Raw genomic sequence first — 15,488 nt, 5'->3', positions numbered from 1 at the left:
TGAGCTAATTAAACCTATAAGTGGTTGGAAAAATCAGTATTGGAAAAACATTAAGTAATGCCATGTCCAGGTGTGACAGTTGGCCTGACTGAGACCACCTCTACACCTCCAACAAAGCAAGCAAGCAAGCACTTTCGCTCTTTGGAGAACGTTGTTTATACGCGTTCAAAACGAGTCTGGCAGCGTGATGGACTGATGGTGAGTCAGTGATGGTGACTGGTGACAGACAGTCTTGACTCGTGAGGAGAGAAGGTCAGCGGCGACGGTGGGAGCTGCTAGTGTGAGTAGCGAGCGCTATTTGAACTATTTCATCGGTAGTCAAGCTTCAGGGTAGTCATATCTATTTTGGGAATTTTGTACGAGGTAATCGGAGCCATTCGGAGGTATCCATAGGAAAACAAACCATTTGATGCTGATTCTGATGGTTTTCTATATCACAGTGTCACAGTGATGAGTGATGTCGCCTGGTGCTGAAAATGAATAATAGACCTGACGTGGTCGTGACATGTCGCCAATTCTTGCACTCAACGTGGAGTCGTCAGTCGTGACTTATTCATAGGAGGTCAAATAGGTCCTTTGACCGGATTTTTTTCACCACAAACGATAGTTATAAACCTCTCGCCAGTCGCCACTCTCCAACAACTCAAAATTTCTATAAGTATTATCGAATATTTGCATTTTGCATCACTTACTTGGTAGTTGGTAACTAATTTCTAATTGTCAGGAATCAAAATTCATCATTCGGCAGTCCAGAACTGACTACTGAGAACTCCAGTCGGGCAGTTCCAGCAAGGACTAGGGGGGATATGATATGCTTAATCATTAATCATTTAGGCTAATGTACAGTTGAGCTTGCAACTGCAAGTTGCAACTTCACACTTTAAAAGAGCTACTGCCTAGCATAGTGGCAAAGCAGAGAATTTTTTAGACTCTTCCTCAAGTTCATTTTTGAGTCCTATAAGTAGACCAGTAAAGTATCTTGGATACCAGAATTATCATACATAAGAAATCTGTTAAAATCTTGAGTAAATGAGGAAATTAAAAATGAACTGATTCTAAAAATCTCTGGTTTGCCACTATGCTGCCTAGTGCCTACTGAGTAGTGAGTAGTGAGTACTGACCTGAACCATATTAGAATCATCTTGTAGCGCAGTTTAGATCTATTTTAGATGATTCTGGATAGAATTATTCTGATTTGTAGTCAGTGCCATTATGCACACTGATTTTGCCACAGCTCTAATGTTACTTACCTACTCACTTGCATTCAAAATTAACAATCTATTTTGTTGACAATGCTGAGGCTGAGCCTGGGTGGCTGGGCCACAGCCTACAAGTTTGATTTGAAAAGAATTTTGTAATAGAACCCAATAAATTGTAATTCTGGCTAATGTTATATGGTTTTTATTGATTAGTCATTTAGTGGCAGGCTGGCAGCTAGAGTGTTTGGTGTAGTGACGGTACAAGAGACCGGAGTGGAGTTGTGGCTCTATTTAGGTGATGACTGTGTGATGGCAGTAAGCTAATAAAAATCTTAGTGTAGAGGCTGAAATTTCATCTTCATAACCTTTTTCTTCACTAAGGTAATGTGTTATTACTTGTATGAATGTGTCTTTTAAATTGTTAAAAATAAAATTGGTAGACATACTTGGAATTTTAATTTTCTCAGTTTATTGTTCAAGTACAAATTAAGATTGTTGGCAAATAGGTAGAAATGTTTTGCTATTATTGAAAGACACATGCATTAGCAATTTTTAGGTTAGTTAGGGTTAGCCTAGAAGCAACTAAATTATTGAAAGTGACAGTATGCTCTCATTCATGTTGGTGGGCGGCCATTCTAAATGGATTCTAAATGACCATGTACCTATCTAATTGAGGAGCGCAGTGGCCAAAAATAAAAGCCCGCTGGCTCCAATACAAGCAAGACAGCCGCACGCTTCAATACAAATGCGCTCTCCAACTTAGTGGGAAAGCTTAGTTTTTAGACTCTCCTTCAAGTTCATTTTTGAAACCTTCAAGTAGACCAGTAAAGTATCAGATGCCAGCATTATTATACAAAGAAATTGGTTGAAATTTTGGGTAAATGAAGAAATTTAAATTGTACTGATTCTGAAAAGTCTCTGGTTTGTTACTATGTGCTCCAATTATGAGGAGGCCGGCGGCAGCAGCAGCACGCTTGTCCTGCTCCTATTGTAGCGGGATGAGGGTGCTGCTGCCGGCCCGCTTGTATTGGAGCACGTGGCCATACTGTTTTCCCCCCTGCTCTTCAAGTGAGTAGCACTGAAGTGCTTCAGCTGTCCTGGTGGACCTAAATGACCAACCATTTCCTACATTCCAAGAATTCCAAATGCTCTCATTTGTATTTTGTAGAAGCATTAAACACATAATTTTCTTTTATCAACTTGAATTGAAATTATAAACATTCTGTTTCTTTTCAGATATGGCAGATATTCAGAGAAACCAGTACATCTGATCAAGAACCTTTTGTGCGTTTGCTGTGGGTGGACAACCTACGTGCCAGAGTGCCACACAAGGATGGATGCTAATGACAAAGATCAAGATACAATTGATAAGGTTTGGACAACTGTATATTAGTAAATTTGGAGCCTAATGCACTTAGCTTTTCTTAGATAATCCCTGTCCCCTGAGATTTGAGAATCATTTCTGCAGAAACTCGTTACTCATTTCAAACAAAAGTAATTTTAATTAAGGTAAAACATGTTTGTACCAATATTTAACACAGACTTTCTTCAACTTTCATCAAGAGGTTTGAGGGTAATTTGAATGTGTATGTTTCAATATAGTTTACAAAAATCTAAATTAGTAATTGATTTTTTATTTAGCCCAAAACTTACAAAGCCCAAAACGATTTCACAAAGTCCCATGATTCCATCCCAAATGCTGTTTCTCAGTTCATTAATTATTTTGACACACTGAGTGCCCAATCCATAAAGACAGTAATCCACACCACCCATATGTATAATTATGGCACCAACCTTCAGATAAAGACTTTTCACCAAATAGATATGGCCTTGAAATTATGAACGACCATCAATCATATCATTTGTATGCATAAAAGTGGGCTCATTATTGGGCAAAGGTGCATTGTTGTCAGTTTAGTATGGTACTTGGGTAAATTTTCTCAAAGATCAGCAGAAAAATTGTGAATAAAAAAATTGTGAATTTTGTTAATCCACTTTTACTAATGTGTAATCACTGTAATGAATAAATTACAATGTTATTTTTCTTATTTTAGATGTCTAAAATTAAATTTTTTTTTCATTATTTAGAGTGATCTCACAATTGAAATGTTTTTGGGTAGATATATTAAGTATTTATAATTCTCAATGCATACCGTGTGTTACAAACCAATTACTTGATATTTGCTGTCACATGTGATAAGCTTGTATATTAATTAATAGCAATAACTTTAATTTTTTTTGCTCAATCATCCCAATTTCTTTCAATTTTATGTATTTTCAAATTGATATTTATAGATTATTTTACTGTGCATTTGTGTTTTAGAGTCAAGAAGTTTATTCCACTCTTTTAGTATTCATAATTTATAAATTAATTTATGAAGCACTGAGATTAATTAGGCAGACCTTGTCCACAAGGTGATACTTTATCACCTTTGTGTGGGTCATCCTGACCAGTTTGTGTCTATGTGAACTTTTTGACCACCAAAGTTTCTGAGTGAGGGAAGTATGAATTTTAAATGGTTTCCATTATTCATTTCTATGTGGCATATAAGGTCCCATGAATCTATGAAGCCTCCTAACCCAGCACTGATTGCCTCTATTCTTTCAAAATGGGCTCTTTTCCTTCCATGGATCAAGAATTTAGTTTTGTGTGCCATGTTGCCACAGGAGATTTGTAAAGAGATTGGTCTAAGCTTCTTGTTGGTATTCATCAAGAAATTTTAGGGAAATGTTTATATCAAAACCTGATTCTCTGACACATCTCTTAGAAGTGAGCCCAGCAGGGATTTTACCCTGTGTGAAGAGAATGTAGGAGTCTACATATAGATGACACACTGCACTTGTAATGAATGTAGGTGTCTGGGTATGATGACCCAGTAAAGAAAAATTCCTGTATTGTACATGAAATGATTCAATAAATGTATAACGTTTGGTGTGGTGGTCTTGATCATACAAGACCCTATGGACATAAATATGGCCTGCAGCTATGGTTACAAAAGTATATCCTCGTGATTCAAAGTCAATTTACATCTTTAGGATTTTCAATCCCACAAATTTTTATGAGAAGAATGCATAGTAGCAGACTATCTGAATTCACTAATTATTAAATGGGCCCTGATTTAAGTGTGCAAGCACAGTATGTGTTAGGTGGTTGAGATCCCTTTGCAAAGCTCATGTTACCATGGTTTGATTACTGTGTTGCTTCAGCAGTGGTAATCAATAACCAAATAATAGTTATGAAAGCATTGCTGCAACATTAAAACTAATCCCCCCACCTTAATTTTTTCAAGGATTATGTGGCTGAGTTAAAGAGGCTTAGGGATCACCATGCCAAGGAGGCCAAGGTCAAGAAATTCCTGGACACTGAAATTGTGATGTATGAGAAGAAAATGCAGTGGCACAAGTTGGGCAAGGAAAGAAAGCAGGTATCGTTAAAATTTGAAGTATTTTTTAGCATTTCTAGTGAGCATAATTAACTGAATTTTTGCAGTGTAATTCCAATAATTTTCTAAAGTTGAATCAGTAGTGCGAATTTCTTCACTGTATTAAAACTATTTTTGCATGTAATGAGAGAAAATTTAATTTTTGAAGAGTTGCTATTGGCTTTTACTAACTTACCATGTTTTAACCCATAGAATGTTCCTCATGATTATTATTTCATGATTCAATTTTGTGTTACACCCAATTGCATAAGTCTGCAAAATAACCTTAGCTGTGCCATAACTTTTCAGTTAACGGAAAGGCTGCAGCGATTGGAGGAACTCCTAGAAACTACTAGTTGTCTTTGTTTGCGTGATGAGCTTGAACAAATGAGGCTTTCAGTTCACCAGGAAATACATGACGTTTTGTTGGAGGTGTCTCAGACAGAGATGTCCGTTGTTGAACTCAAGAAACGCCTTGTGACGTGCCAAAAATCTCTGGCACTCCTCATCAAAAATATTGAGGTGAGATGGAACTATCAGTCTTTCCTGTTAATTAAGCCTCCAAAAAACTCCTTATAATGAAATATATATCTGTGTGTTACTTGTGTGTATGTTTTTGGATGATAAAAGACTTAACTCCAAGTTATTGTAGTCATTGGAATTAACATTTGATATGAACAATTTTATCCTGTTTTAAACACATGCTAAAGTGGCGCTGAATAGAAAGCTGCACAGCCAAATAACTCATTGTCCTTCTTTTTACAACCATTTCATCTGCTCCCAAAACAGCTCTTGTGCACACTTACTTTGCTATCAATTAATTATGGTATAATGTACAGGATGACGACAAATTAGCAGCGAAAATCATGAAACCTGCAAAGAGTGCGACCCTAGAATCGTCCCCGTGGCTCATGCTGTGTGAAGACAACACTGGTCTTGACGCGCACTGCAGTGCCTTGCCCACCAAGACGCTAAGCCAGTTTGGTGGGTGCTAAGCTTACTGCTGCTATGCCATAAGCTGTTAATTATAAATGAACTGTAAGGATGGCGTTCATTTAATTTTTGTTTGCTATTTCTTTTTATATTCATAAACGTATTCACTGGTCATTTATCATTTGATGGTTTTAAAAATTATATTGACATTGGCAGTCTTGGAAATTTTTTGAAGTTTTTGTAAGCTTCAACTTTTGCTTAACTTACATTTACCAATGCATTAACAATTTCTAATTTTTATATATGTTTTAAATTTTAGTGATGGGATTGTTCTAAATTGCATCATTTATCAGAAATCGTATAAAATTCCCAAAACCAGTACCCATGGTGGCTTCTTCTTCGTTTTGAATTTGATCTTGATGAACTTGTTGCTTTCTTGAAGAACTTGTTGCTGTCTTAATGAACTTGTTGCTGTGTTGATAAACTTGCTGTCTTGATGAACTTGTTGCTGTGTTGATGAACTTGTTGCTGGGTTGATGAACTTGTTGCTGGGTTGATGAACTTGTTGCTGGGTTGATGAACTTGTTGCTGTGTTGTTGAACTTGTTGCTGACTTGGTGAACTTGTTGCTGTGTTGTTGAACTTGTTGCTGTGTTGATGAACTTGTTGCTGTGTTGTTGAACTTGTTGCTGTGTTGATGAACTTGTTGCTGTGTTGGTGAACTTGTTGCTGTGTTGTTGAACTTGTTGCTGTGTTGTTGAACTTGTTGCTGTCTTGGTGAACTTGTTGCTGGTATTAAAGTTGAAGTTATAACTGCTGTGCTTGGTTTGTCAGCCTGGGACCAGTCAGCGGAGTACGTGAAGCTCTACATCGACGTGCCTGGGCTGAGCGAGGCGCACGGCGGCAGCGTGAAGACCACGTACAGTGAGCGGCAGTTCAGCGTCCTCGTCACCGACGTCGCGGGTCTCAACTACAAGTTCCATGTCGGTGACCTCACTAACGCTATCGTCGTCAAAGAGAGCAAGTTCAAAACTAAACCAGGTTTGTTTTGAACATAAATGCAGATTATTAATGATATGTGTCAAGTTTTTATTGATGAATTGTCATATTATTTGATATGTAACGATTATTATCATGAGCTGACCGGATTATGAAAGCGTAATCCTGTCCGCAAATGCTAGACGAGGCTTCAGGATTAAACTAACAATCAGCCCAGAACAATTCGCCGTACTGATGGCACTGCGCGTGCCTTGGTTTTCGTGTGTCCTGTCACCGCCGCTCGTTTTAAGGTAGCTTTGCGGATCGTAAATTATGAGCTCTTACTTTATTATCTTCTTGAAAACAAGGATATTTCGTGACTTCAATATTCTCGAATTCTATAATCATGCGGATATGTGGATGCAATTCGTTCCTTTAGTCGTTCTGAGCTCCAGCGCTCAAATTTCCGGCAAGTTAAGAGATTACATGTCATCCTCATCCTAGTCTAAAAATTTCTGCATTTTCGGGTGGTTGCAAAAAATCCTGAACTGTTCGGGTTATTAAATGGACACTCTGATGCGATGTCATCCGTACTTATTCTACGTAGTTATTGTGTTGAGATAATTTTTGAATTATTATTACTTTCCTCATTCTTAGTAAATGTTTTAAAGTTAGGATTTTGAAAGTTCTATTGTTAAACAATTTTTTTTTCCTATTTATTCATGTTTTGCAAAATTCCTGAAATGAATAATTCCAATCATCTTGCCCTTATTAATTGGCAAGCGTTAAGAGGTATGATGCATCAACTTATTATTACTGTACTATTTTTAAGCATAGTGTGTCATCGACAGGGTCTTGTGACATTTTAACAATCTATTTTTACCATGCGTTATGTCATGTCATGTCGGAATGTAAAACTCTTAATAATGTAAAAAAATAGCATTTTGTTAAATGTAAAAAACAGCGTTTTTGTAAAATGTAAAAACAACGATGTCAATAATCGTCATTAATTATGAGTGCCTTTTTTGTGCAGGCCGCCTTGTGGTATTCCTTAAGAAGCAGACGAGCGCAGACTGGCCAGACCTGAAGAGAAGTGGTTCTGTAGAGAAGAAGGAAACAAATGAGCAAGATGAGCGACAGGTGCAAATCATCTTAAATGAAATGCTCGCCATCGGTGCCCAGGCAAGAAGACTGACAGGGATGAATCACGATAGGAATTCTTTCATAGTAGCGAACATTGAAATATTGAATAATTTCATGTCGTATCGCACATGTGGGGTTTGTATATTTTTATTGTGAATTTGGAACTAGGCAAATGTTGCAATCTCATGCAAGGGATCCGGTGTCATGTTTGTGCGTCGAGCCTTGCGTTTTGAAAGTTTGGCTGATGAAGTCTCATTCATTTACTGCCATTGAAGTTGTATCCAAGGAAAATATTGAAATCTTTAGTAACGCATCCGGTTCCATGATTTTCAGGTTTTTTATCCATTGACTTTTCTTGCTCCCCCGCTCACGACGACCAAAGTGTTTCATCTGTTGAAACAGTAATTAGATTTTCTCTCATACTAAAGATAACATTAACTGTCAAATGAAGTGAAAATTGCTTTTATGAATTGCGAATAATGTATCTAGATTATTGAAAGCGTTGAATTCAAACTATTTGTAACAATTTACAAAAATAGTAACTTATGTAAATCATCACTGTTAATAGGAGAGATGGGCGCATGACCAATCTGAAACAAACCATTGTTGATTGTTGCTGTCATTTGCAAGCCCAACACCCCCCCCCCCCTCACAGCCTTGCCAGCCTAAACTGTCATATTTAGTGAACTTTTTATGCAGTCTCGCTTAAATTATGCAAAATACTCGCCTTTTTTAGTACATGTTCGATTACGGGACGTTTAGTCCAAATAATTCATGGTTTTAGATTGAATTTTATACTTGGAGCATGTTCTCAATGTTCATCTGACGGAACAAATAATTTGATTAAATTGATTTTCAGAATCAATTGTTATTGTGCGAGTCTCCCGGCACAGTGTCCTCGCTCACGTGTAGTTTCTTGTAACGTTCCAGACGCTTGGATCACCCGTCGAATTAGGGGACCTCATGTGGAAGAACAAGTTTTTCTCAATTACGGACACCTCTTCAGCCAAAAAGGCCTTGGATTTGATGGAAGAGCTGCCTCCCAAATTCTGCCAGGTTTGCTGGCTGGATAAAACTGCAGGTTCAGAAAAAATTCTCAAATCTGCTCTTCTTGCGGTGGCGAAAACTGATGCATACGTTAAATGGGACTCGATTGTTTCTATAGATGTCGGGCATAACTACAACTTTGACGACGAATACCTGCAACTTCTTGTGAACGGCACGTGAGTAATAAGTGTAACTGTGGAATTCCTGTAATGCTTATGAAGTGATCAAGTCTGTCCTAGTCTTGAAATACTCTGTGACCTCTTCATTGCTTCTCACCACATCAATATGACTGATATCCTCTACTTTTGCTTCCTTGCATCTTTATATCATTGTTGAAGCAAACTTTGTCTTGTTATAACTATGTAGTTATAAATATTGACAAATAATATTGAGGCTGTGGCTATGACCGTGCGTTCAAATATATAAAATATATTCATGGCTTCTGTATATATACTTTTATGGTTAATTTAAGCAGGTTTCTTTGAAGACCAGAGAATTCGTTTTATTGACCACTTTCTTATCAGCCTTCTCAATAGATCGAACAACATTTTTCTTTGACACTGGTAAATCGAAAATCAGAGTACCGATGGACATTTTTATTTCTTTAACGACGTTTCAAATGTATCAATCATTCATTGTCAAGTTACAAGACGCATTGAGTGATGGAATTTGGTTCGACATAAGTATAAAATCATGTAAATAGAATACTTCTCAAAAACCAAATTGTTTGAAATAATTACAAAATGACAAAAATATGCAGATAATGAAGAATTAAAAACACCAAAAATTAATCCGAAAACAGTCTCAAGGTTCCGACAAATCCAGCAGATTGAAGGTTGATGGCTGGTTTTATGGTTTACATACCCATATATGGTTTCAAATTTTATAAAATATAAGCTTTGAATTCAAGTGATGGCAGTTCTTTAGACTTTGAACGAGGTTTACCTCCGTAACTATGATGAGAATTAAAGCATCATTATGAAATTTCACTGATGATTAAATCAAAACATGGCTGAATCTCATTGAAATTTGGCGAGTATCGATTACTTTGTAACGTCATTACCAATTGCTGGCTGTAAATTATCATCTCGAATTTTCAGTTGCAAATTTCTGTGGTTTTACGGGCGTTTGAGTGCCTCCGGTCTGTCATCACTACCATCTTCAGTCGTCCATTTCATCGCCATCGTCACGTGCGCTGATGACTTCAACGCTCTTGCTTCCTGTGCGGCCTCGTTCATGACTCTTGGCGAGTTGGGTCTTGTCAGCCAAAGTACAACTTTTTAAGCATGATCACTTGCCCCATTCATCATTAATCTGCATATTAAATGGCGTATTATAGCATGCTATTGTGCACCGTGATTAAACCATTTATAAAAGCAAGAGCTTTTTAGACTAAATTTCACAATTTTACGTTCATTATGTTGGGAAATTCTAATTTTGCCACTACAGAGTTAAGTAGCCCAAATTTATTTATTATTTTAATCTCTCACAATTTGATGTAGTATATACCGTATATATATACTTTTCCATATTCGCTAGCCTTTATTTCGGTGAAGTGCTGCTAGCTCAAACTAGCTGTGCTATGTCAAACTAACTATTCTTGGTCAAACAAATTATACTAGTTGTAAATAACTGCTAGTGCTAGGTCAAATGAACTATGCTAGATTAAACTAATAACTATGCTAGATCAAACTTACTTTGCTAGATCAAACTAACTATGCTATATTAAACTAACTGTGCTAGACTAAACTTAAGGGGACCGGCTACCCTAAAATTTTCAATTTTGGCGTTTTTCGGTTTTTGTGCTCATCGGAAAGCTGGAATTCTGCTCTTTCCAATGGTACCACTGCCATCGCTGTACGCCAATATTTACGTTCATGACGTCTCTTTAAAGGGAAGCGGGTGAGAGAGTTCTTTGGTGCGCTACAAGTTGCTGCTAGCATCCTTGAGTGGATTAGGCTACAGAAGCCTGTAGTTTGGTATCCATGCTACATTGAGTGCCTATTTCGAGGTGCATGGGACTTTGTCGCGCCGTCCTGAAAAGTTTGAAAAGTTCAACTTATCGTCACGGAAAACCTATCTCCTCCTACAGTTTTCAAGCTACAGCAATGAGACATACACCATTCGATTCATAAGGAAATTACCTAAAAATTTGATGATCATTTTTTTGAATTTCTGTCTGGCTCGTTTTTTATATGGGGAGAAGGGGGGGGAGGGGGGAAAAATGAGAAAAATGGGATAAAACGCGCATAAAAAACAAACTAAGGGGAAAATGAAAAAAGTGATCATCAAATTTTTAGGTATGGTCCTTACGAACCGAGTGATACGTGTCTCGATGTTGTAGGATGATATTTGTAGGAGGAGATAGATTTTCTTAAGTACCCCTTTTTAGCCGTTTTCTATGAATTTCACGTTTTCTATCAATTTTTTCGAAAAATTCATCTAAGCAAAATGTTCTTATTTTTACATTTTACGTATGTATGTGAAGTGTCATGATGATCGGATAATAACTGTAGAAGTTTTTCCGGAGGGTAGCCGGTCCCCTTAATGCCACTAGATTACTTGAATCGCATTCCTAGGTTGCATTCGCATTCCAACAAAAAATTATTCCTAGATCAAACTAACTATGCTAGGTTGTAACTTTTTTTTTGTAGATAAATGCTCCACTCATAATGAACTAGATACACTGAACTCGATACTCACAACAAACTCAATACACAGGGTTTGTACAGGTCATGGAAAACCTGGAAAGTCCTGGAATTTGATTTTTCATTTTCCAGGCCTGAAAAGTCATTGGATTTCATTTCAGGTTATGGAAAGTCATGGAATTTGCTAATAAAAGAAGAAAAATGAATTGTTTTTCTGTGCTGCGTGTGTTAAACTGTTTGTTCAGTCTCTTGTTTCCTGCGTTCTGATCGGTTCTCCAATCACGTGAGCTCGGTCACCGAGCTCAGTTGCATTGGACAACTTTTTGATGTTTAGTGGCAGCGTTCCATCTTCAGAGTGCAATTTCCACATCACCATGCCTGGAAAGTGTAAATTTCATGACTTGTGGCTAAAAATAGAAGCTTATTGTGACTGGCTTGCTCGCCATCCAAAGCATGAAGGTATGGCGATATGTACATTGTGCTCGAAAGACTCCGATGTGTCAAATATGGGGGAAGCAGCTTTGAAGAGCCATGCCGCCTTTGAAGAGCTATGCATTTACACGTTTGCTATTTATCAACTGTAGGAAATGATAGAATATGCACGATTAGTCTTTCAATCATGCTAAACCTGTCTTATACGAGTCTTGAAAAATTATATTGATGGTCATGGAGAGTCATGGAAAAGTCATGGAATTTTTTCTAAATACCGGTACGAACCCTGAATACAAGCTCGACACTCACGACAAACTCGATACTCACGACAACGCGATACTCAAAATGAACTGGATACTCACAATGAACTCGATACTCACAATGAACTCGATACTCACAATGAACTCGATACTCACAATGAACTCGATACTCACAATGAACTCGATACCCACAATGAACACGATACCCACAACAAACTCGATACTCTTAAACTCGATAAAATTCACTAGATTCGCTCGGTTCTCAATGAACCCAGTACTCACGATGACCTTATTACTAACTAAAAATATTGCTCACAGAAATCTTCATCCAGCGAAGGTTTCCATTGTATGACATCAACCCGTTGCGTATCTCTGCCAGCGAGAAGCCCGTCACCATTATCGTCTCGGACATCAATGATGATGACGTTGACTGGCTCTTGAAGGCCACTGATCGCTTCCTACCTACAAGGTAACAATGAACGTTTGATGTGCAGTGCTTATTAACGATATTGATTTACGATGATATTTATTTAGATTAAGCCTTCCAGTGCTGTTGGAATTTCCTACTGGGCGTTTTATCGTGTTGCATTTTATCTCGTCTTGATCTCGTGTAAACGCTAATCGTCTTTATTTTAGTCTCCATCGTTAAGGAATTAGTATGAAAGTTCTACGAACGTAAAAATGAGGCATTCAGAAAAGACGGCATTGAGATGCAGTATGTATTTTTGACTAAGTTATTAAAAATAGTAACGTCTCTACACGAAGTTATTCTTTCACTTGAGAATCTTGATATTAGAGTTTATCATTGTGGCATTCTTGTCAAAACGTTCTGTGTAAGAGTTGGCATTATTTTTTAATTCTTAGCTAAAAATCCATTTTCAATTGTAATTTTTTTATACTATCGATAATTACAATTCAAAGCATCAAAATTTGATTGCTGTAGTAAACTATTTCTTTTGCAATTCTAAAATAATACATTCAGTCGAGTGCAATCCATTCTAGCTGTACGGATGTGTGTCATTGATCAATGTTATTATGTTATATCACTTATTATGTTATTCTAGCTGTATGGATGTTATTATGTTATATCACTATGATTAAATCATTGTTGAAACAAGACTGCCATTTTATTTTTATTTTTGTGTCGATCATTTACTGTTTAAGCTGTTGCATTATAAGGTCGGCATACTATGGCTTCGTGGTCCAACATTCAATCTTGCAGAGATATTGTTGTATTTTATGGCCTTCATCGAGGCCAACGAGATATTAAAGCTATCTCATTAAATTTATAGGGTCCAGGGATCATGTACGAGTATAATTATGTTTAGGCTATTTTTGTGAAGGTTGTATTTTGATGTGAATGAACTTTTCAGTACGCTGCCCAATGGCTCACAAGTGATTCCGGCCTGGAAACTCACTCTGTTGAACAGTCGTCTGACGATGTCGGCTCACCGCTCTCTCTGCCTCGACCTGAAAGCCAATCTTGTGCTCGTTGTTCTCTCCAATGTAGGGGGCAGTTTCGACGTAGCCTCCTTGGCAAGAATTTACTCCCAGCGACAATGTAGGCTGGTTGTCTTACCCCCTCAAGATCCAAATGCCCTCCCAAATATATCTGTTCCTTTCGAATAAAAATTTAAAAGCAAAGAACATTCCACAGAAATTCATGTCTGTATAGAAAACTTTTCGGAGTCATGCCCCATCGCCAGTTCGTAAAATTTAGAATTTATAGAAGAAATTACTAATTAATACAATTGAATATCACAGAGCAGAGTTTGAAATCTAAATTTGCAAATAATAGACAGATCACGAAAAACTGTCTATTCAGAATTTTTAGGGGATAGGAGCTAGCAGCTGAATTCAAATTGGGCCTATATTTAAAAATGTACTAGGATTCTAAAATGCGCAAATCGGAAGTCCCGGAGGTGGAAACTAACACCCTAAAGTCACTGTCAGAAACAGGCACAGCACACTGCTCGGCGTGAGCGCGCACAGCCGAATGAGGTGGGCGCGATAGCAACTGTCCGGTTCTACAACTCCTGCCCTTATGCTCAGAGACCCTGGAATAAAGATTGCGTGACGTCATCCCGACGTACGCAGATGCACATCGTGCACAACAATATTGATAAACCAGGGACGTTCGCATATGAACAGGGAGCATATCTTTATATCTAAAGAAATAACCGATTTTGAAATTGTTTACCAGCACAATATGAAGATTGACATTTGAGAAGTATCTATTGAACAAGACTTTCAATTCCCTCGACATAGCTTCGGACGCAGGGCTGAAGTATGGAAAATAACAATAAACATCGTTCCTACTACTGCGCTCGGGAGCAACCTCACTGTATCGCTTCGACATGAATTTCTTGATTTGGGTAAACACCATACTTGCCGGAAATCCATTAAGAAAGAAAATATTGCGTAAAAATTCAAATTCAACGTGCATAGCATGGTATGTAGAACATAAGCGAAAGCATCTGTGTAATAATGTTTGAAGCCCATTAAACTTGAATCGGAATGAACAAAAACTAAAGGAGCTGGTACTTAGACCGGTGAATGCCGGTTTTCGGAACACAGAAGTCAGAAAACGGCCATTAGATTTGGTTACATTGCAATCGAGGAAGGATTAGCTATTTTTCGATTTCGGCGTTTTGTATCTTTCAATAGTTTGTTCTTCCTCGGTTGCAATGTTACCTAATCTAATGGCCGTTTTCTGATTTTTGTGTTCCGAAAACCGGCATTCACCGGTCTAAGTACCAGCTTTTTTAGTTTTTGTTCATTCCGATTCAAGTTTAATGGGCTTCAAACATTATTACACAGATGTTTTCGCTTATGTTCTACATACCATTCTATGCACGTTGAATTTGAATTTTTACGCAATATTTTCTTTCTTAATGGATTTCCGGCAAGTATGGTGTTTACCCAAATCAAGAAATTCATGTCGAAGCGATACAGTGAGGTTGCTCCCGAGCGCAGTAGTAGGAACGATGTTTATTGTTATTTTCCATACTTCAGCCCTGCGTCCGAAGCTATGTCGAGGGAATTGAAAGTCTTGTTCAATAGATACTTCTCAAATGTCAATCTTCATATTGTGCTGGTAAACAATTTCAAAATTGGTTATTTCTTTAGATATAAAGATATGCTCCCTGTTCATATGCGGTCGTCCCTGGTTTATCAATATTGTTGTGCACGATGTGCATCTGCGTACGTCGGGATGACGTCACGCAATCTTTATTCCAGGGTCTCTGAGCATAAGGGCAGGAGTTTAACTCCTGCCCTTATGCTCAGAGACCCTGGAATAAAGATTGCGTGACGTCATCCCGACGTACGCAGATGCACATCGTGCACAACAATATTGATAAACCAGGAACGTTCGCATATGAACAGGGAGCATATCGTTATATCTAAAGAAAGAACCGATTTTGAA

The 15,488-nt window shown here is 37.7% G+C and overlaps 1 protein-coding gene across 3 annotated transcripts; it reads left to right on the top strand.

The window, feature by feature from the left end:
- The first annotated feature begins 123 nt into the window (after positions 1–123).
- LOC108679655 lies at positions 124–13,931 on the top strand. 3 transcript variants are annotated; one of them, XM_047885343.1, is made up of 11 exons: positions 124–198; positions 2,436–2,571; positions 4,490–4,624; positions 4,931–5,143; positions 5,461–5,605; positions 6,388–6,594; positions 7,565–7,713; positions 8,605–8,897; positions 9,822–9,967; positions 12,380–12,530; positions 13,435–13,931. In XM_047885343.1, exons 2-11 carry the CDS (start codon positions 2,533–2,535, stop codon positions 13,688–13,690), a joined length of 1,734 nt encoding a protein of 577 aa, XP_047741299.1. In that variant the 5' UTR covers positions 124–198; positions 2,436–2,532; the 3' UTR covers positions 13,691–13,931. The 3 variants fall into 3 exon arrangements, with proteins under 3 accessions (XP_047741299.1, XP_047741298.1, XP_047741300.1); XM_047885342.1 differs by lacking the exon at positions 124–198 and adding an exon at positions 205–280; XM_047885344.1 differs by lacking the exon at positions 124–198 and adding an exon at positions 1,463–1,580.
- Positions 13,932–15,488: the final 1,557 nt, after the last annotated feature.

Source organism: Hyalella azteca, unplaced genomic scaffold (assembly GCF_000764305.2).
Source record: "Hyalella azteca isolate HAZT.00-mixed unplaced genomic scaffold, Hazt_2.0.2 contig17671, whole genome shotgun sequence".
NCBI classification, from domain to species: Eukaryota; Metazoa; Arthropoda; class Malacostraca; order Amphipoda; family Hyalellidae; genus Hyalella; species Hyalella azteca.
This window is presented reverse-complemented; position numbering and strand designations above follow the sequence as displayed.